The sequence below is a fragment of the Typopeltis vanoorti genome, chromosome 16 (genome assembly GCF_054136105.1).
Source record: "Typopeltis vanoorti isolate ZY-2024b chromosome 16, IOZ_Tvanoo_1.0, whole genome shotgun sequence".
Classification (NCBI taxonomy): Eukaryota; Metazoa; Arthropoda; class Arachnida; order Uropygi; family Thelyphonidae; genus Typopeltis; species Typopeltis vanoorti.
The window spans coordinates 104,903,495-104,924,920 of NC_143564.1; the positions used below are offsets into that span (position 1 = coordinate 104,903,495).

Here is a 21,426-nt window from a genome sequence, read left to right on the forward strand (position 1 = left end):
TTGATAAACTATGCTTGTCTCTTGGTCTTAGATGTCTCAGCATAATAACTACACATTCACTATGACCATATTCAGTTGAATCATTTTGGAGAATTACAAAAATTTTGTGAAAGTAGTTGCCTTTTAGGCAAACTTCATAGAATCATCAGTTCTTATTCAGTCAATGTAATCTTAGCAAATATGGAAATAGTTTTAAAAAGGGTACTTTTTTTGCAATAGCATTATCAGTGGCATTGTTTCATATCATAGCAGTTGAACTTTATCTGTTTTTATCCTGTATACTGAAGGCAGTTTATTTATCCTGATTTGAACATAAAATTTGTATAATTTTGCAACTAAAATTATATGCTTGAATAAAAATTGAGGAGTAAGCAGACAGATTGTAATGGGAGAGATCATAAATACAAATTTCCAGCTACAGTGGAATTATCACCATTATTTTCAATCATATCAAACTAAGACTGTTTGACAAATTCTTGTAAAATTCTCAAATGTCATTAAATACCATGGCTAGAATGGAGTTCTTTATATGCACATGAACAGAAGAACAGACAGCGCAGATCTAATAGGTGCTGTGTATTTTGTAAAATGAACATAATGAAAATGGATTCAAGCCAATATCAAAGTTTCAGAAGATAGTACTTAAAGCAGTTTTTAGCTGATATTAGCTTCCTGATTAAGGTGACTATTCTTATTTTCATTGCACTGCCCCAGATTACTATAATGAATTTTAACTGTATAATATCCATGCTTTTATTATGATCTTCTCAACCCCCCTTTTCTTTTTCTTTTTTTTTAACTAGTACTACACAAAAATTATTCACTATTTCATCACTGCTGAAGAAAGACAAAACTTATTAACATTAGATTTAAAGACCTGCAGATTATTACTGCATGACTTCAATTGGTAAAATAAATATAGAAATAGACAACAGAATCAGCAAAGCTGGTATGGTGGGAAGTCAATTGAATAAATTCATATGGAATAAGAGAGAAATTAGTCGCAACACTAAATTAGCTGTATACAAGACACTGTTCAAACCAGTTTTAACTTATGGATCTGAGAGCTGGGTCAGAAGTAAAACACTTGACCAAAGACTAGAGACTTCAGATATGAGAGTCCTGAGAAAGATTATAGGCGTGAACAGGTGGCATCAATGGCAGTATCATATTAAAAACGAGGATATTAGGAAAGAACTTGACATTGTCAGCATCCAGGAATGCGTTAGCAGAGCTAATCTCAGGTGGTATGGTCACTTAAACAGAATGGGCGAGGAAAGATTAGCAAAACAAGTGTTCTCTGCCAGGTTGGCAGGAAAATGACCGAGAGGAAGACCAAGATATAGGTGGATTGATACGGTATAAAGTGCTTTAGATGATAGAAATATAAGAGCTGATAATATTGGGGTGTTGACAAGTAACAGACTGATTTGGAGGAAAATTGTAGATAGGAAATTAATAATGATGTAATTTTTTTCATGTAGTACTATCATATCCTGTACACCCCTTGAGGGTACATGGCAGGAATTTGATGATGATGATGATGATTTCAATTGGAATCTATGGGAAGGCATTCTACACCATTCACTGCCCACTGATAATGTTATTTGTTAATGTTCTCTGGTTGGTTTCATCCTGTATGCAGGATGAAAAACTTGAGTTTCTGAGAGAGAAAATACTGCTACCTTCATATGAGATTGGCTAACTCTCATTCAGCTGAAATAAGCCCATATAAGGATTATGCTCTGCAGGTTCTGAAGAGTACAATTTGCAAACTCAGCAAGTACAACAAAGGAGTCTCTCTCTCTCTCTTTCAAAAGACAGCAGTGAAGGAATTGAATGAAGAGGAAGAGAAACTTGTTCTTGGAAGTTGATTATGAAAAGGTGTTGTGTAGCTGTTACATAATTCTTAGGAATAATGACTATGCAAGTATTCCATAGAAAATACAAACAGTAGGAATTAAACGTTAAGTAGAATGGTAACTTAATGAAAGACGGATCATTAATAAAATTGTTATGCACTATCCCAAGTATGAGAACGCTATTAAGTGAGTGGATAGATTTGTATTGAGTTAATAGTTATCCATCCACTCACTCAATATTGGAGTGGGCAGATGGATAATCTTCAGGCAGTACTTGAAGGTGATACTTAACCTTCAAGTATCATCTGAAGATACTTGAAGGTCAAGTATCACCTGAAGCAAAAGGCAACCTAATTTCTCTGGATGCTGATGAGGTAATATTTATGTTAATGCTAGGAAAGACTGAACATGAGATTTTAGTGTTGTCTTACTTTTGATAACAAAAAAGGTTTTGAGAAATAGAAAGAGGCTGAGCAAGCATTGAAATTAACATGGTTGTCAGAATTCCACCAATAAATGGTTTGGAGATCAAAATGTAGAAGAAAATATGCTAAGAAAATATGAAAATAAAATATGAAAAACACAGGACTGCATTCACCTTGTAGTTCACATGCATTAGCTGCCAAGTTTGAGAATAAGGATCATCCATTGTTCATCAGAATTCCATATCAATAATTTACTCACTTTTATGACTACTGAAATGAATGCAGCAGCTAATCAGCACTCCTTCATAGTTCAAACCCCCCCCCCCCCAAAAAAAAAAAAGCCACAGAAAAATTTTTTCTTCATTTGCTCCTCCTGCTGCCTTTTGGAACACTTTCTTCTTACATATTTCCTAAAGAGTCTACTCTGCAGTCTTCAAATCCAGTATTAACAAGTTTCTTTTTTCTTTTCACTTTTCTGTCCATCCTCATAATTAGATACTATAAATTGAACAATGTCTTGTAGATGTGACACCATTTAATACACATACACAGTATATATGACCAGACAGAGTGCCGAGAACCCATTTTTGAAAATAGTTCTCAGCATTTTCTGAGAAACTTTGTGCAAAAACCCAATTAAATGCCTTAGAGAAAACAAGATTGAACACTTGGGTTTCTCAGAAGTTTCTTATTCATTCTTATAAATGCCTTTCACATGATGAGATTCAAATGTAGAGGTTTTTTTTCTCAACCAAAGGATGCATGTATGTCATTCTTCTAGCTGCCTTTTTTAATGGCACCTAGCATAAATTTTATGTAACGCTGTAGTAAATGCTTTTATAATAAATTGACTCACTGTTACATACTATTAAAAAGTTCCAAAAATCTCCATAGCATCGATGCTTAACTTTGTAGTGCAAGAAATGCACTATAGCAAATTACAGTGGTCAGAATTTTGTAGCCAGAATCAAAGAATATGGGTTCTATACAGGGCCATTACCAAATTAGATTGTGTCCTAAGGCAAACAATTGAAAATCGCTCCTGATTGATTATAAGACAAAAATATAAGAAAATCTCTAATTGCTACTTTGTTTTTATTACAAGAAAAACATTAATACAAAGCGATTACATAATAATAATATTAATTAAATGGTTGCTCTACGGGGATATCACTTATAAACACAATAAAACTGTTTATAAGTTTTTCTAAATTTAAATTATAAGCTATGTCCACCTCTGTCAATATAGTTGCTAGACCAACCAATCTTTCTTGGGTCATTGCTATTTACAAATAATTTTTAATCAGTTTAAGCTTGGGAAAACTTCTTTCCACACTTGCTATGCTAACGGGAATTGTTAGCGTAGCGACGGTGCCTACCGCAACATGGCTGAACAAGCATCCTTATTAAGCTGCACTGTGAGGCACCCTGTCGAATGTACTGGTTCTATGTTTATAGAGCATAAAATTTAAAAAGGGAAAAAATCTAGTAAGAAAAAAAGCTATATTTCCCCTTTCCCCTTACAGGTATCAGGTATGTTGAAAGCTTGATTAAACATTGTTCAATGATTTAAAAAAAAAACTGTTGGTCAGAAAAAAATTGTTTGATAATATGAATATAACCTGCTAAAATTTAAGTACTTGCATATCTTACTATTCTTATAATAAATATAAAAATAAAAATGGTTAAAAATACATATACACTAAAATTTTAAATTACTCTCTCTCTCTGAAGAAACTAAAACCAACTGTAGTCTCTCATCATACTAGCATATTCTATTTTTCTCCCTATTACCATGATATTCTGATGGAGCCATTCACATTTCCTGTCACTTGCTGCACCAAGGTTTTCAGGATACAAGCCAGGCAAGAAGTGAATAAAGTGACAAACTTCACCATCTTGTGGTATCCAAAACTCTTCAACAGTATCTCTGAATAATTTTCAGTTCATTAAAGATGCCAAGAAATTATATTATTGGTTTAATACTTTATCCAAGTGTAAGCAAAGTTTGTGCATGAAGTATCTTCATAACTGGGCTACTTATATATAGATACTAATGACTTTACATCAACTGCATATGAGAAGGGCCACTACCCAGACAGGTTTCAATCTTATGAGGTTTCATCAGTGAGAACCAGACCCAGAAGAGATACCAAGGTGAAAGTAATGCAGAAATCATATATTTCTCATATATACAAGTAGTCAAAAAATGTCACATCTTATTATTAAAATACTCTGGATTAGAGATTGATATTGAATGTTTTTTCAATTGGCTATGTTATAAATTAAATTATATTCTTGGTTTAATCCTTTATCCAAGTGTTCATATTTTCTTGATATAATGTTCTTGTATTGCACTTCTTTCTCATAAGAACAAAAAGCAGCAGTGTTTTTAAAAATTTTCATTTATTTATTTATGCTTATGGCTACGTGAAACTGGTAAGTGAAAAGTACAATCACAATTTCCAGAAACAAATGATGAAAATCTTAACATATAAAAGTACATTACATAAAAGGCACAACCTGCTTTCTAAGTCTTTCTTTTTTTTTTTTTTTAAATAAAGCAAAAGTAACTGGTCATAATCAAGCCAGGGACAGTTATCGTCCTGCTGCAACAAATATGACAAGGCTGTATGTTCTCACAACATAAATGTAGCTGTATCCCAGGTTTAAGTAGAGAGCAGTTGTGTCTTGTGTGAGAAAACTTGATCCATTAGAGGATGCCCATTTCACATTGTATCATCATCTAACATGAAGAGGAGTTCTGCTGATACTATGACGAGGACTACGAGAATAACGTCTTCGTGGTGAGACAGGACCATGATCTTCTGTTTCCTCCATAACCACCGCAATCACCATACCAACTACAGGTCAAGGTCCAGGCTGGAAAGCTAATTCAAGGCTTCATCCTTCACCTTGTGGATGTCCTGTAGGCCACCACCATGAAATTGGCACCTTGGGCAGTCGTACACAATATGGGTAATCGTCTGAGCCACGAGAGAACAATCACAATAAGGCTGATCTGACAGCCCCCATTTATGTAGAAGGTAGCCACATCTGCCCTGACCAGTTCTGATCCTGTTTATTGATGACCAAATCTTCTTAGGAAGATCAAAACCAGGCTGCGGAGCACAGGGATCTTCTATCAGGAAGCTGTTTGTTGGGAGATTGTTGGACCCATATTCTCTCCATATGTCAGATATTGATGGCAGCGCAGCTGAAGAGAGTTCGTCCATGGACCAGAGAGGCTTTCTAGATTTGAGGCGAAGATTAGGTGGGTTTATGAGAGTCTGGTGTAGGGGCAGGAGTGGGTTGCTCATTACTTTATTAAATTCCTTAATCAAGGCTTGTCTTCTCCGTATGTGTGTGGTGGAGCAATGTTAGAAGAGGCAGCCAAGAGAGAGGTGCTTCTCACTGTCCCACTAATTGTGTGCATGGTAGAGTTTAGCTGGGTGAAAAGAATATTGTGCCTCTGTCTGGGAAAGAAGTACACACACACTAACATTATAAAATTTTCATTCAAGTCCAGGAGTAATGCAGTTACTTTTAAATTTCCACAATTGATCCACCAGCAGTAATCATTGTACTTCTGTAAACTTAAACAAATCAATTTGACACTTATTGCATGTGCAAGAGATATAACAAACATTATTATTATTATGCAACAAAGCTGCTTTTAACCCTGTTGTGGAGGAGTCTATAAACAAATATTGCTATTTTAACTCATGAATTTTGTTCATTCTAAGCACCTTTTGGAATTTCTAAAAAAGCACTGTAGAATTTTGTTTCTATTTCTCAAAAAGAAACAGACTGTCACAAACATTCACTACACTACTCTCTCACTTTTAACATAAACTCTTCTGGCACTTGGTTTCATGATACTTCCAACACATTTCCACCAGTCTTCTTTTAACGTTTAACCTCTCACCTTGGATAACAAATACATCACACATATATACACTGCATCTCATAATCACTTATATTAAATTCACCAAAAAGTGATGTCTTGGCTGCTACTGCCCCGTCACATTTCGATACCATTAGCTGCACTATACTATAATAACAATCAGCATCAAATTCCTATTTGTGAGAGTACAAGATGTTTTGATCATATTATGTGAAAAGAATACATTAATGCTAACTTCCTATAGACAGTTTTCCTCCAAATGAATCACTGTCAGGACTTCAACTATCAGATCTTATATTTCAGTCTTTTATGGCACTCCTTAGTGTAACAATTCACTTAGATCTGGGTCTTATTCCTGCCATTCTGGCAAAAGCTTGTTTTGCTAACCTTTCCTCTCCCATTCTGTTTAAGTGGCCATACTGCCTGAGATTACCTGCTTTCCACACATTTTTGGCTAATAATGTCCAGTTCATTCTTAATATACTCATTTTTAATATAATTTTGTCACTAATGCCATCTGTTTCACTCCCCCAAGCTTTCTCCCTAGTCTCATATCTGTCGTTTACAGGTTTTGTTCAGTTTTGTTTTTTTCTAATCCAGTCTCAGATCCCTAAGTTAAAATCGGTTTCACCACTGTCTTGATTGATTTCTCTTTTATTCCATATAAATTTATTCAGTTGATTTCCAGCCATACGAGCTTTGCTAATTCTGTTGTTCTCTTTCTATATTTAATTTACCACCTTTACTAAACATTGTGCCTAAATAGCTGAAATGTTTTACTTGTTCTATGGGTTCACCATGATGCAGTTGATGTTTTCAGTGTTCCTGCCTATTTTCATAGTTGTCTGTTTATTGCTAATTTTCATCCCAAATTTATTACAACAGATCAATTTAGTTAGGGAATCCTGCAGGGTCATACTGGATTTATTTAGCTGTGTAACATCTTCTGCAATAAAATAAAGAACTGAAGTTAATATCTCCAAAAAGCTTAGAAATGGAGGAAAAAGTTTACTGTAAAAAGGATCAGAAATGATAAATGTGCCTTTTCCAGATCTACAAAATTTAAATACAGACCCTTGTTATATTCATGATTTTCGCATCACCTTTATTATTTCTGATCCCTTGTACAGTAAACTCTTTCCTCCATTTCTAAGCTTTTTCAATGGCTTCCAGAATTGCCACCTTCCTGATATTTATTTTCTCTAGATGGTAAATTCTAATTCTTCTCAAAATTTGCATCCAGAGTTAACATCCTTCCATCATCTTTCTTTGTATACTGACAAACGTCTATGTAAAAAAAATTTGCAATCAAATTATGGTCCCATTGCCCTGACCTCGGTCTTCTCAAATACAATGAATAAGGTCATCTGTGGCCAACTTTTTTGCTACTTGCTTGTTCACTAATTAAGTGATAGCCAATATAGATTCCATTATTCTCAGTAAATAGCAGATTTCACCAACTTCACCCACCTCGTGTGATCACCCTTGATATTTCCAAAGCATCCGTGTCTGGTCCCTAATGCTTGCTGTCTCCTCTCTCTCTATATCACCATCTTAGTCTTCTTCCCATTTTTTGTAACTGGATTGTCAAAATCCTCCCTAGTCATTCACTATCATAGATTTCCTTTCTTCAGATTTCTGCCCTAGGGGTCTGTATTTTGCTCATCCCTTTTCTTCTCTTTATAAAAATACCTTTTCTTCTTAACCCCAAATCCTGTCCATAATTTGGCTGATGGCAATTCACTGCACTCTCTTTTTTCATTTGTCACACAATGCAGTGTTTCGTTATTCAAGCAGTTTCTTAACTGCTGTTTTCCTTGCCAAATTTCAGTGGGTTGTGAGTACAAAAAGGTCACCCTTTATCACTTTCACTGATATCAGAATGTATTCCTGTGTTATATTTTTGAAGATAGCTCTCACTATATTTTCAAATATAGTGAGAGCCCTATATTTTCAAATAAGATCATATGGTGCTTTCATTCATCTTCACCACTAGTTTTTCTTGCTACAAATACATCTAGAACCTCTTCCACCAGCATAAATCTGCACTACCTTCAAATATTGTTCTCAGGCTAAGGGTTACGCATCATAAACCTCTCTAAAATTGTAAGCCTGTAAACAGAAGACACTGCTGATCAACATTTGTTCACTGTCAATTTAAACTTATGGAAACAACTTCTCATCCACATCTTTCATTCCATAGCTCTGTTCTTTGCTCAACCTTCCTCGCATCAGATTTCATACTGAGATTGCATGATTTCTCTCTGAAAATAGGCAAGAACAACATACACATTTAATAAATATAATGCACTGGCCACGTAGCCTTAGCTGCTTCTGCCATAATTCAAAAGTAACCAAATAATAAATCCTCGCACTATTTTACCCAAGGACTACAATGGCCAGAAAACATATCAGCAAGTTCCTTCTTTCTTCTTAGTCATTTGCCTTCCCTTGACACTGATTGATGGTCAAATAGGTTTTGCACGCCTTTCATGAATGTTAGGTTATCTAACAAAAAATAAATATCTTATCATTACTATTATAGAATTATAGATAGTGACCACAGTCTTTAGTGGTTCCTTAAGATTGCTGAAGTTACTATTCATGAATAAAATATCTTTAGTTTACAAAATCAGATGCTCTTATCACTCACTTTGACCAGACAAGTCATTCATTTGAGGTGGGGGAAGGTTTCCAAGCTGATATCAAACCTAGTAGATGAGAGGTTATGAATAGTTGTACCTGTTATTGATGACACCATACAATAACAGAACTCAGCTGCCATGTCATTTTATTGTGATAAAGGTATAAACATTGTTTTGAGAAAGCTGCACTTATAAGGAGAGGGACCTTAAATTGTGAAACCATACTGATGGCTCTACCTTCAGTTCTATGAGTTTATCTACTTTGTCTTTTAGGCATTTCCTTCCTTCTTTTCTTCATCATAGGTAAAGTATCTTTCTAATCATCCAGTATATCTTTTCTTTTTTAATACTTAATTTATTTTTTTATAATTAATTTTTAATACTTTTCTTATATGATTTGTTTTCAGTATTTAGGATTTGGAGCACCAGTATCAGAATCACCAGGAAGAAGAGCAGCATCAGCAGCAGAACTAGCCAATTATACTGCTCATAGTAATCCTGCGGATGACAATGCTGAAAAAGATGCGTTCCTTAGAGCTGTAGAAGCAAGAGATTTAATTGAATTTGGTATGATTCCAGAGTTTGTTGGACGATTTCCTGTTGTTGTTCCACTGCATAGTTTAAATGAAGAAATGCTAATACAGATATTGACAGAACCACGTAATGCACTTGTTCCCCAGTATCGAATGCTGTTCAGCATGGATAAAGTAAGTAGAGTAAATATAACTGTTTAATGTTTTTAGTTGTTTTAGAACTCACTTAAAATATACTTAGTTTATTAAAAACTGAATTTTGAATATTTTTTATTTTTCATTATTTTGAAAAACAGCAAAAAATATTTCTGTTTGGAAACTACTGGGTAACAATGAAATCAGTGTTAGTGCAAAATTCCTAATCACCAGAAGTTTGAAATGGCTTATACATTCTTTAAGGGTACATATCAAGAAATGGATTAAAATAGATTACAGCATATACTATTCTTATAAATGCAATCCTTCACAATTATTAATCAATATTTTTATTTATTAATCAATAAATTTATTCAATAATTAATCAATTTATTAGAAGCGAAAATGCAATATGACAATTTAGCTGTTCTTTATAAATGTCTACATTTTCTCCCTGCTTTGTTTTGTCACATTTGGTCATATGGTGTAACTTAATTTTTTGACTTTCTGGAACAAAATTCTCCACTTTTTCTGTTCTTGCTGGAGAAATTTATCAGAGGTAATTCCACTTATTTTCTTGGCCAAGGAATAAAAAAAAAAAAAAGTTTTTAATGAATGTCATCATTTGAAATTACAGTTCCAAGTTTTACTGATGCATTGGCAACATGCAAGCTAATAAAGCAGTAAAGAGTATAATGCATACCTGTTTATTGACAGAAAGGAACTTCTACAAAAATTTAGGATTTTCATAAAATAACCATCAGGACGTCACATGTGATATCACTTAATTCATCTTAAGATGCTAAAAATCACCTGCCTTTTCACTTATTCCTGAATCTTGATTTTCCTGTCTACCCAAACAACAAAGTAATCTTCCTAGGTAATTTTATTGTTTACAACACCAACTACATCCACAATTAGTTTCCCTTTTCCATTTCCACTAACCAAATTATCTTTTGATAATATCATATCCATCTCCATTCTCTTCAACATCCATGTTCTTTTCTCAGCCAGTCATCCTTGAATTATACAGCAGAGGTCATCTGCCCTGTTGGTAACTCAGACTATAATCTTGTGTGCATTTATTTTACTATAGATTGACTTATCCTCAGCCACTGTTTTTGGCACTCCAATAATGCCAAGTGGAATGACCTCCAGGATATCTATCCCAAAGACCACTGTTTCCACTCTTCTGGTCCAAACACCTGCTATGAGTGAGTTAAGGAAATTATTCATGCTAGAATGAAGGCTTCATTCCCCATTCCCTACTCCATTTGAAGTTTCTATCCAGTATTCAAGCTTTGATTTTCCAACAGTGTGTTAAAATAATCCAAGAAAAATCCAGTGTCGACTTCTTTCTAATATATGTATTTTTCTAGTCTATCATACAAATACTCATAAAACTCCTTCTCAGGTATCACGTGGTACCTCTGAGTAACAAAGGAATTGCCTCAGGGTCGAGCCAATACCGGTGTAACAGAGTATCTGAGATCAACCTCTCGTAAAGCTCTAAGGAATTTATTTTTTATTGATGTGCCACTTAGGGCTTTTAGATTAAACAAACTATATCAGTCAAGAGGCAATCTCTAGAATGTACTCAAGTGATACCTTGATCTTGTAGACATGGCCAAAATCTCTACTTTCTAACTTCCTGCTTAGGCTCATATTAAATTTTTATAAGAGGTGCATCGGATTCCAAATTCTGGATTCAAAAACAAGGTTTATTGAACACTATAAATATATATATACAGTACATGTTATTTTAGTTCTCATTCTAAGAAGGTTCCTGACAATTAGGTTAACATTAAGGTACTCTAACAACATAAAAATACTCAAACTGATTATTTTATATTAGCAATATTAATCCTATCAACAAAATAAGTACTCTAGCTAGGTATGATATTCATAGCAATAATTACTTTAATTCAGTTACAACCAGACTACTCTAGATAGCATTAATATCATTTACAATTTGTTACTAATATCAATCTTCACTCTGAGTTTTATCTTAACATTCTTTAAGCACACATTATAATTCAATTCCGTAAGGAAGCAGTAAATTTATGGTATTCATCTTTAGATCACTACAGTTCAGTTTTTTATGATACTATTAATGTCCTCTGAATCACAACACAACACAAATCCTTTCAACCATAGCTAACAAAATTAGTCAATTCTACTTATCTATCTTGGAAGTTCATCACACTAATTGATCCACAAGAAGTTGTCTCTCCTTGATCATATTTTCCATAGATTCCCTCTGCTGGCTTTAAGCACGCACGTGGCTCTTTGTGCTATCGGTGAACTTTCACGATCTCTGCATGACGAGCGCGTAACCCTTCCTTCTGGGGACGGCTGGGGCTATTCTCGCTCCACGGGACTACGAACCTCGAATTTTCGCCGATGCCTCGACCAAAACTTCTGGAGTGGAGGTGCTGCCACCCTTCTCCAGTTCACGACACTGAGAGACACCAGGAAATCCGGAACAAAAGGCCTTGTTTGGGGGGGTTCTTGACCCTTTTATTTCATCCTCTATCTCGGCGATTCTCGCACTCCACGAGTCCACCTAGCGCTTGGAACTTTTGTCATGTGGGTCAACGTCACAGCAACCACCTTCTCCATTACCTTTCTCATGTGCCGTCGGTGCGCGATCGCCCAGGGCAAACCGCTCCCCTCGCATTACTGCTTCGTGACCTTTGGATTTACATCCCCTTCAGAATTTTGTGCAAGTCATTCAACAATTCTTAATACTTATGGCTCTAACAAATATTAAATATTTACACAAACATGGTGAGTGATCTTTTCTTGAAATACTTGATAACTACTCTTTTTTTCTTAAGTTTGAAACATTTAACATATTTACAAAGTTGTATTATAACACTTAGAGACAAACACATGTATTTATTTTCCTTTTCATTGGGTTATGTTTGCTAAACCGTGATAAGATTGGAATTCCTAAATTCACAATTTAACACCAGTATATTATAAGTTGCTGAACAAGCTGCTGAATTTTTAACTCAACAAGATGAAACCTCAACTTCATTTTCATATTATTTTGATGTATTCAGCAAATTGCTAAAAAACCATTAAATCCAGCTCTGACTTGAAAAGTGCTAATGCATGCCATGACTTCTGGTCCTCACAAAGATCATTGGGTGCAATTTGTTTATTTTTGCTTCCACTTCTCTCTCTCTCTCTCTCTTTATCCAGAAGATGTAAATGAAAACAAAAAGATAATGTAGCCAAGGCCATTTGTATACAGTTCATAGAATGACTATTCATGAAATTAATCCTGTGTCATTTGTTAGTGTCATTACAACACTAATAAAGCAGACAGAAGTTAAGAAAAAATGGGCAACTCCACATTTATGCTGCACACATATAAAACATTTTTAAAAGGATACGGCTTCACAAAGAGAACAAATGATGACTTTCTTTGTGAGAAATTAAAATATTTTAATTGAGATCTTTGAAAGCCAGATTTTTGATAGGAAAATATCACAAACTTTTTTTTACCAAAGACGAATTTTTGAAATCAGTTGTTTTAGCTGTAGAGCCTGAAAACGAAATATTTTAAAATAAGGCTGTCAGTAATGATTCTATTGACTCATTATGAAATGAGGTGTGTTTACAGATAGGCAAAGAAGTAAGTGAATCAATAAATGATTCCTCTTTATATTATAGATTGGCAAAGAAGTAAGTGAATCAATAAGTGAGTTATTCTTTAAAATTTATGCTAAGATGAAAGTAATGATAACAAAAAACCTGTTATCATCGTAATGATAACAGGTTTTTCATGATCATGATATGTACGAGATACTTTGACGCTGATAAAACTAAATTTGTTGAAAAGTTATATCTCACTTTGCATTGAACATTTATAATACAATTAAAGATGATTTAAAATAAAGAAAACTTAATATTTCCACAGTTTATGTGCTATAATTGCTAATGATGCAGCAGCAATGAAAAGTGAAATAAATGGTGTACTAATTAATAAAAACCGTTTCAGTGAAATTTTTTTTACATTGTATTGTTTGTCAAGAAGTGCTCATCAGCTAAACTGGAATTAAGTGTATGGATTAGGTGAAATTGACAATTCTAATTGCAATCACAATCAGCACAAGTAAGTGTGTCACTAAATAAATTTAGTGCATCATGTGAGAATAATGATGAAAAGCATGATGTATTCTTAATATGTTTGCATAGTTATCTTTAATGAACGTATAATGTATTACTTAATTATAATCACATAAGATGGTTCATAAGATGGTTTTGGTATATTCAGCATTTTTCTGAACTGTATGAAAATGTTTTAAGTGCATTAGAACCTAATCTTATTTAGTGCAAAAATTGCAAAACAACATTGTGCATGACTTAATGTTATTTATAAAAGACCTTACCAAAGTTGTGTTCCCTAAAGAAGCAGCTTACAAGTGTTAAATTGTGAATGAAGCTATGTTATGTAATTTATTATTTTTCATTCACATTTAACATTGCTTATTAAATATTAATCATGGCTTATATAAAATTATTTATTATTCCTTAATTAAGAATTGCTAATTAAATATTTATTCAAAACCTGACCTATTATTAATTTATAGAATAATAAAATGTATAGAATTTTGTGTAACCAAATATATATGATGTAACGTAAAGTGTTATTTTATATTTAACTGTATACGTAATCAAAAAAGTTGAAGAAGTAGCTTAAATATTTTGTTGTTCTTATTTGTGAAATATTTAATGTTATGTAATCACTCATGTAGCAGTAATAGAGCATACATTACATTGGCGAAATGTTTACGCTTAGTCTGTTGTCATGGAGACGCACGCGTAAACAACCACGAGTGGAGTAGAGCGTGGCATTCGAACGTAAGGTGGGAGTGAAGGTCATAGATAGAAACAGAAAGGAGAAGGACGGTCATAGATAGATAAGACAGGAAAGGGAGAGAGGAATTATTATTAAGCGAGGGAGGAGAGAGTTTTGCGGAACCAGTAGGAAAGTAGCGTACAAGTAAAGAAGTAAAAGAAGATTATAAAATCCTTAGGGCAGAAATTTATGAATATAGTGTTCGGAAGTGAACCAATAAGCAGTGAATCATAAAGTTTAATATTATAAGCGAAGTCAGCTGTTGTTATGAAGAAAGGTTGATGTCGTAATCAGATAAAAAGGAAACTGGACAGTCAATGCGAAAATTCTGATTAGTTCCAGTTAATCTGGATTACGATTAAATTCTATGTTGCCCTAGGAAAAGGTTATATTGATTACTTGGAGAAAAGTGAACAGGAAAAGATATTAGTACCTAATTACTGTTGTTTGGAATAGTGAAGTGCGACTTACAGTAATACAGTTTAAACTGTGGAGAATTTTTATTATGTGTGTTCCGCTAACGTTAATTAAGTTAATTCATAAGTGCTCTCTCAATAATTTGATGTATTGAAGAATTTGTCTGGTAAGAGTAGTTGTATAAGTTTGTCTATTCTAGCATTAACTGTGATATATCTCTGATGCTCAAGGACCGGAATGTATTTGCTTGGAATATTGCTTACATAGAGTATTGCCTGCTGTGAATATAAACATTGAGCTGATAGATTTGTGAAGACTGATTAAATGTGAAGTTGTTATATTAACTTGAGATAAGAAGATTTGTGTTTTTGAGACTGTGAATTGTAAATGGAAGTTAGAACATTGATTTAGCATGAGTGACCTAAGAAGTTGTATTAAGTTAATTGTATAGTTCCATTTTAAAATAGAGTTTTTGTATTTGTTAAACCATATCATATATTAAATGTTTTATTTTGTTGATCTAAATATTGTGTTTGCCTGAATTCCTTATTATTGCACCGTTCATAAATATTCGAATCTAGCGGGAACCCCAAGTAAAAATGATAGTAAATGATTCGGCCTAATGAGATGACTGCTAACCTAATTTAGAATTGATCCTACTATTTATATAGACTAATCTGAGAATAGGGTGGCGCAGTATAAATATAAATTTCCCTACTTTGGATCGGTGATCACTTCTCAATTAGTTATTTTAATTATAAAAGTGACTTGGACTAGATGGTGAATTAGAACACGACGGAAAAAAGTCGTCACGACACAAGTAAGTAACTTGACGAGTATTGATGTTTATATTTATATTTTTATATATGTTTATAGTCCACTCGGTTGGCAAACTCGCCCGTGAACACACAGGGATGCAGTCATGAATATCGCTCTTAGGGGATGTAGCAGAGGAGTGGCGAGCCGGCTGCATTAATACGCCAGTAACTGCCTCATTAGGTGGGGACTCAATCCGTCCTAGACGGATGAGGAGGAGGATATGTTTATATATATTTTATACAGGTATACCTCGATTAACAAAGAGAATGCGTTCCACAAAATTACTTTGTTAAGCGAAACTTTGTTCTCGGAGGTAAAAATACTATAGCCATAATAGGGATACGTTCGTATGTAAAGAAAATGAAAGACTTTTTTTTTGGAAAAAAGAAAAACTTTATTAATTAAAAAGTCACTATTACATACCTAACAAAAATAAAATCACGACATTTTAAAATACGAATCTAAAGTTGATTGTTTATGCTTTTTTCCCTTTCATTTAACAATTGTCTGTATGGATTTATTGCATTTAACACTGATTGCTTAACAATAACGCTTGTTCCTAAATCAGGATCATTTTCACTGAAAAAATGTAAAACATTTTCAATGTCATTCAAGCACCTTTTTTATATCTTTGGTTCCTAACATTTTTTCAGTAGGAACTTCTTTAATTTCATCTTCATTTTCTTTGGCTTCATTGCTAACAAGTTTTTCTAAATCTCATCATCATCATCAAATTCCTGCCATGTACCCTCAAGGGATGTACAGGATATGACAGTACTACATGAAAAAATTACATCATTACTAACTTCCTATCTACAATTTTCCTCCAAATCACTCTGTTACTTGTCAATACTCCAACATTATCAGATCTTATATTTCTATCGTCTAAGGCACTTTGTACCATATCAATCCACCTATATCTTGGTCTTCCTCTGGTTCGTTTTCCTGCCAACCTGTCAGAGAACACTTGTTTTGCTAATCTTTTCTCTCCCATTCTATTTAAGTGACCATACCACCTGAGATTAGCTCTGCTAACGCATTCCTGGATGCTGACAATGTCAAGTTCTTTCCTAATATCCTCATTTTTAATATGATATTGCCATTGATGCCATCTATTCATGCCTCTAATCTTTCTCAGGACTCATATCTGCAGTCTGTAGTCTTTGGTCAAGTGTTTTATTTCTGACCCAGCTCTTAGATCCATAAGTTAAAACTGGTTTGAACACTGTCTTGTATGCAGCTAATTTAGTGTTCTGACTAATTTCTTTCTTATTCCATATGAATTTATTCAATTGACTACCCACCATACCAGCTTTGCTGATTCTGTTGTCTATTTCTATATTTAATTTACCATCTTCAGTAAAAATCATGCCTAAGTAGCTGAAATGTTTTACTTGTTCCACAGGTTCTCCATTCACAACACAGTTGACATTTTCAATGATTCTACCTATTTTCATTGTCTTTGTCTTTTTATTGCTGACCTTCATATCATATCTATTAAAACAGCTATTCAATTTAGTCAGAGAATCTTGCAGACTTGTAGCGGATTTATTTAGAAGTATGACATCATCCACATAAAGCAAAGAGCTGACATTAACATCTCCAATTTTGATATCAGGTTTAATACCACATTCCTTCATAATGTGATCCATATAGATAATGAATAACAGAGGGTATAATGTACATCCTTGTCTCACACCAGATTTAACATTAAACCATCTTCATGTACTTCCTTCAATTCTAACTGCTGACTTACAACTCAAATAAAGACTAAGTATTGCTTGATATAATGCCCCATTGACACCATATAACTGCAGTGTATTGAATAGCTTATCTCTTGGCACGTTGTCATATGCCTTTTCCAAATCGACAAAACTTAAATACAGATCTTTGTTATATTCCCATGCTTTCTCGACTATTTGTCGTAAAGTGAAGATCTGATCCTGACAGCCTCTATTTGGCCTGAATCCAGCTTGTTCTTCACCAAGCTTTTCTTCCACAATTCTTCTCAACCGTCTCTCAAGTATACTTGCATAGATCTTGCCAGGAACACTCAGTAAGGAAATACCTCTGTAATTCTCACATTCAGTTTTATTTCCCTTTTTATATATGGGTTCTATGAGAGCTCTACTCCAATCATCGGGAATTCGTCCCTCTGTCCAGGCTTTCTGAACTATGCAGTGCAGCCACTGTAAGACTTTTATACCACCATACTTCAGCATTTCTAGTCGAATATCATCTGTTCCTGCTGCCTTTCCACATTTCAAGCCTTTGATGGCTTTTTCTACTTCAAGTATGGATATGTATTCCTGACTGCATGCCTGGTCAGTGTTTTTTATCACTGTGCTGTCATCACTGCTTGTTTCATTTAGCTTTTTCAAAGTAATTACTCCATACTTCAAGGATATCTTTTTCTCCTGTTTTCATGTCACCTTTATCATCTCTAACTTCTTTTACAGCACTCTTTCCTCCATTCCTAAGTTTCTTCAACAACCTCCAGAATATTTTGCCACCTTTTTGATATTTATTTTCTATATTCTTGCCAAAGTCCTCCCATGACTTTTGTTTAGCTAGTTTTACACACTGTTTAGCTTTCTTACATTTGTCTCTGTATTCTGTACGAGTAAAAGCTGACTTATTTGCCAGGAACTTTTGATATGCTTTCTTCTTTTCCTTCACTGCCTCTTTAACTTCCTGTGTCCGCCAGGGAGTTCTGATTTTTTTATCCTTGCACACAACCTCACCACATGCCTCTCTGGCAGAATCAATCAATGTTTTCTTCAGAGTTTGCCACTGAATCTCCAAGGTTTGATTCCTGTTCTCAAACTCTTTCATTTTCTTTTCAATAATCTTTCTGTATTTTAGTCTACAGTTCACATCTGAGAGCTGCTCAACTTTTATTCGCTTTAAAACTTTCTTACATGTTATTCTTTTCAATGTGAAATTCAATTTTATCCTGCTCAAGACTAAATAGTGATCACTTCCAATTTCAAATCCTCTGTACACTCTGGTGTCCTGCACCAGGGAGAAAACATCACTATCAACAATAACATAGTCAATGAGACTTTTCTTATTCCTAGCCTCTTCTCTCCATGTGAATTTGTGCACATTTTTATGTTGGAACATGGTGTTAGTAATAACCAGTCCATGTCCTGAGCAGAAATCCAACAGATATTTGCCATTATTATTAGCTTTGCTCTTTTCTCCAAATTTTCCCAAAATATTTTTGTGTCTCACAATCATTTCCTACTCTGCTATTTAGATCCCCAACAAGGACCAACTTTTCCTTTTTCATTGTGTCAGTTGCTTTTTCTAAAGCCTCAAAAAATTCCTCCACTTCTACATTAGTAGAACCTTCTGTGGGACCATAGGCACAAATAAGTCTCATTGTCCAGTTCCCCATTCTCATATTTGCCCACATTACTCTACTTGAAACTGACTGCCATTCAAGAAGATTAGCCTCGTATTTTGTGTTGAATACTATGGCTACTCCTTCTTTTCCTTGATTGTCATTGCCTGTTTTCTAAATCTTCCACTGAAAAACCATTATTTTCTGCTTTTAATAAAATTCTTCCATACTCTTCGTCAACATTTTCGAAACCTATTGATTGAGCCATCTGGATAACTTCATTTCTAATCTCTTGAATGTTAGTTTCTTCTTCTTCTAGTACAACTTCTGGCCATAATTCGCCCCAAACTTCATTTAAACATTTCTGAGTGATTTCTTTCCAAGAGCTATTAATGGTTTCAATTGCTTCTTTAATGGTGTAGTGTTTCCAAAAAGTTTTAATTGACATTTGCTCTTTATCTTCTGGTTCAATTAAATTGCTTAATGCACCATGCAGATAATAAGCTTTAAATGTTGCTATTACTCCCTGATCCATCGGTTGAATCAGTGAAGTTGTGTTTTCTGGAAGAAAAACAACTTTGACAGTAATGCATGTGTCTAATGTACTATTAAGATCAGTAGGATGTCCCGGAGCATTGTCCAACAACAAAAGAGCTTTTTTCTTCAAAATTATTTCTTTGGCCATACAGTTTCACTCTCAAACCAACCACGAGAAGCTGCAAAATTTTTTGCAATTTCGTCAGTTTGTTTAGATTTCAAGTGATTAAACAAAAATAATGCTTTTTCTTAAATTACCATTTGAGTTAAAGGCATATGAGATGATGACATGTCATCTATCCACAAACTTAACATTTTCCCCATTTTTTCTAAAATTGGACTCCTTAAGCGAGTTAATTTTGCTGCTGTAACATCTGAGCAGACTGTTTTATTTTTTCTGATCAACCAAGTATGGTTGTTAAAGTTGACTGTGCTAATCCTAAAGAATGTGCCATATTGGATTTTCTTTTACTTCTTTCAACACGTTGTACGATGTTTAATTTAGTTTCTAAAGAAAATTTCTTTTCTTCCCCTTGATTCTGACATTTTAACTAAATGAGTATAAAAACAAAATATCAATTAATATTTACAAAATCTACAGTAATGTTATCAGAGAACATATATCATTTATTGCAATGCACCACACTAAAACACACCTTACGAAGTGTAAGCAACGACTAAATTAACATGGGTGACGCACGAAACTGTTAAAACAGATACACCCACAGCTTGGGAGTACATGAGTCGTCGTCGTTTGCCAGTCGGATGATTGCTGGGAGTTGACCTTAAAATTTTAATATTTTTATGCAAAAAAGGGCTTGAAATTGTGGACTTTGTTATATCGAGGCTTCGTTACCAGAGGTAATGTTAAGCAAGGTATACCTGTGTATGTTTTATGTTTGTAATTGATAAACCTAAAACATACAAATTATCTTATACATCAAGCTGAAAGTGATAATTTTTTGATCTTTTCTTCTTTTACATAGTTTCATGAATACAATATCTAACAGAACAGTTCAAACAACTATGAAAAATAAAATTATCGATTGCTTGCAAGATTTCAAAAACTTGATTTTTAAAAAAAATCAAGCTTTTGAAATATCCTGTTCTTCAAGAAATTGACATGAAAAGTTTAAAATCATTACACAACAGACTAGCCTCATTTTCTGCTATTTCAATACTTAGTTTGACAAATGTAAAATTTTCCTTAATGGAAATTCATAATGGTGATAGATTGAAAATGTTTTTCGAAGATAAAAACTCAACAATGATATCATTTTGGACAGATATTTGTAATAATTCAAGCAATATAAAGAATTGGCTACAGTTACTCTTTCTTTTAGCAATATTCCCCAACAACAGTTTATTGTGAGTGAGGTTTTAATACATTGCATTTTATTAAAAATAAATATTGCAACCAATTAACAGAGTAGAACTTGATGGCAGAAATGAGACTATCATTGGAAGATAGAAGACCAGAGGGAAATAAGTTTCCCTCTGGTCAATTTCTGCATGTCGTGGTGGATGACTTTAGACTTCCACAAATGCAGAAGTACCCTAGGATTCTCTCCTTTCATCTACCTCTTTCTCATGTACATAATAGAGGGGAGGTTATAAACTAGTAATCCTCCATATTTGTACTCATGATAGTACACTCCGTTCCTAAAACTTTGCAATGCACATTCCAAGCTTCAAGATCTTCTGTCAGCAGTACCACACAGATCTTTATACCATCCTTCATTGGGGTGGCACCTTTACTGCTATCAGAAACTACCACAGAACTTTTTCTTTTTGATAATACACAGATTGCCAGACATGATCAGATCTCTCTTCCTTGACTGACATTTACATCTAGCCTTTCCTGACAGATAACATCAATTGCTTTCATATTCTCTCAGAAATTTCACCTATTCAGCAGCAAACA

At 34.0% G+C, this 21,426-nt stretch overlaps 1 protein-coding gene across 3 annotated transcripts in view; it reads left to right on the plus strand.

Moving 5' to 3' along the window:
• Positions 1-21,426, plus strand: part of ClpX (Caseinolytic protease chaperone subunit) — a 201,486-nt gene that overhangs the window by 155,485 nt on the left and 24,575 nt on the right. For all 3 annotated transcript variants that reach the window (XM_090406130.1, XM_090406128.1, XM_090406129.1), the window contains one exon: positions 9,247-9,546. In XM_090406130.1, the coding sequence (XP_090262256.1) occupies positions 9,247-9,546 (300 nt within the window). The remainder of the gene's footprint in view (positions 1-9,246; positions 9,547-21,426) is intronic.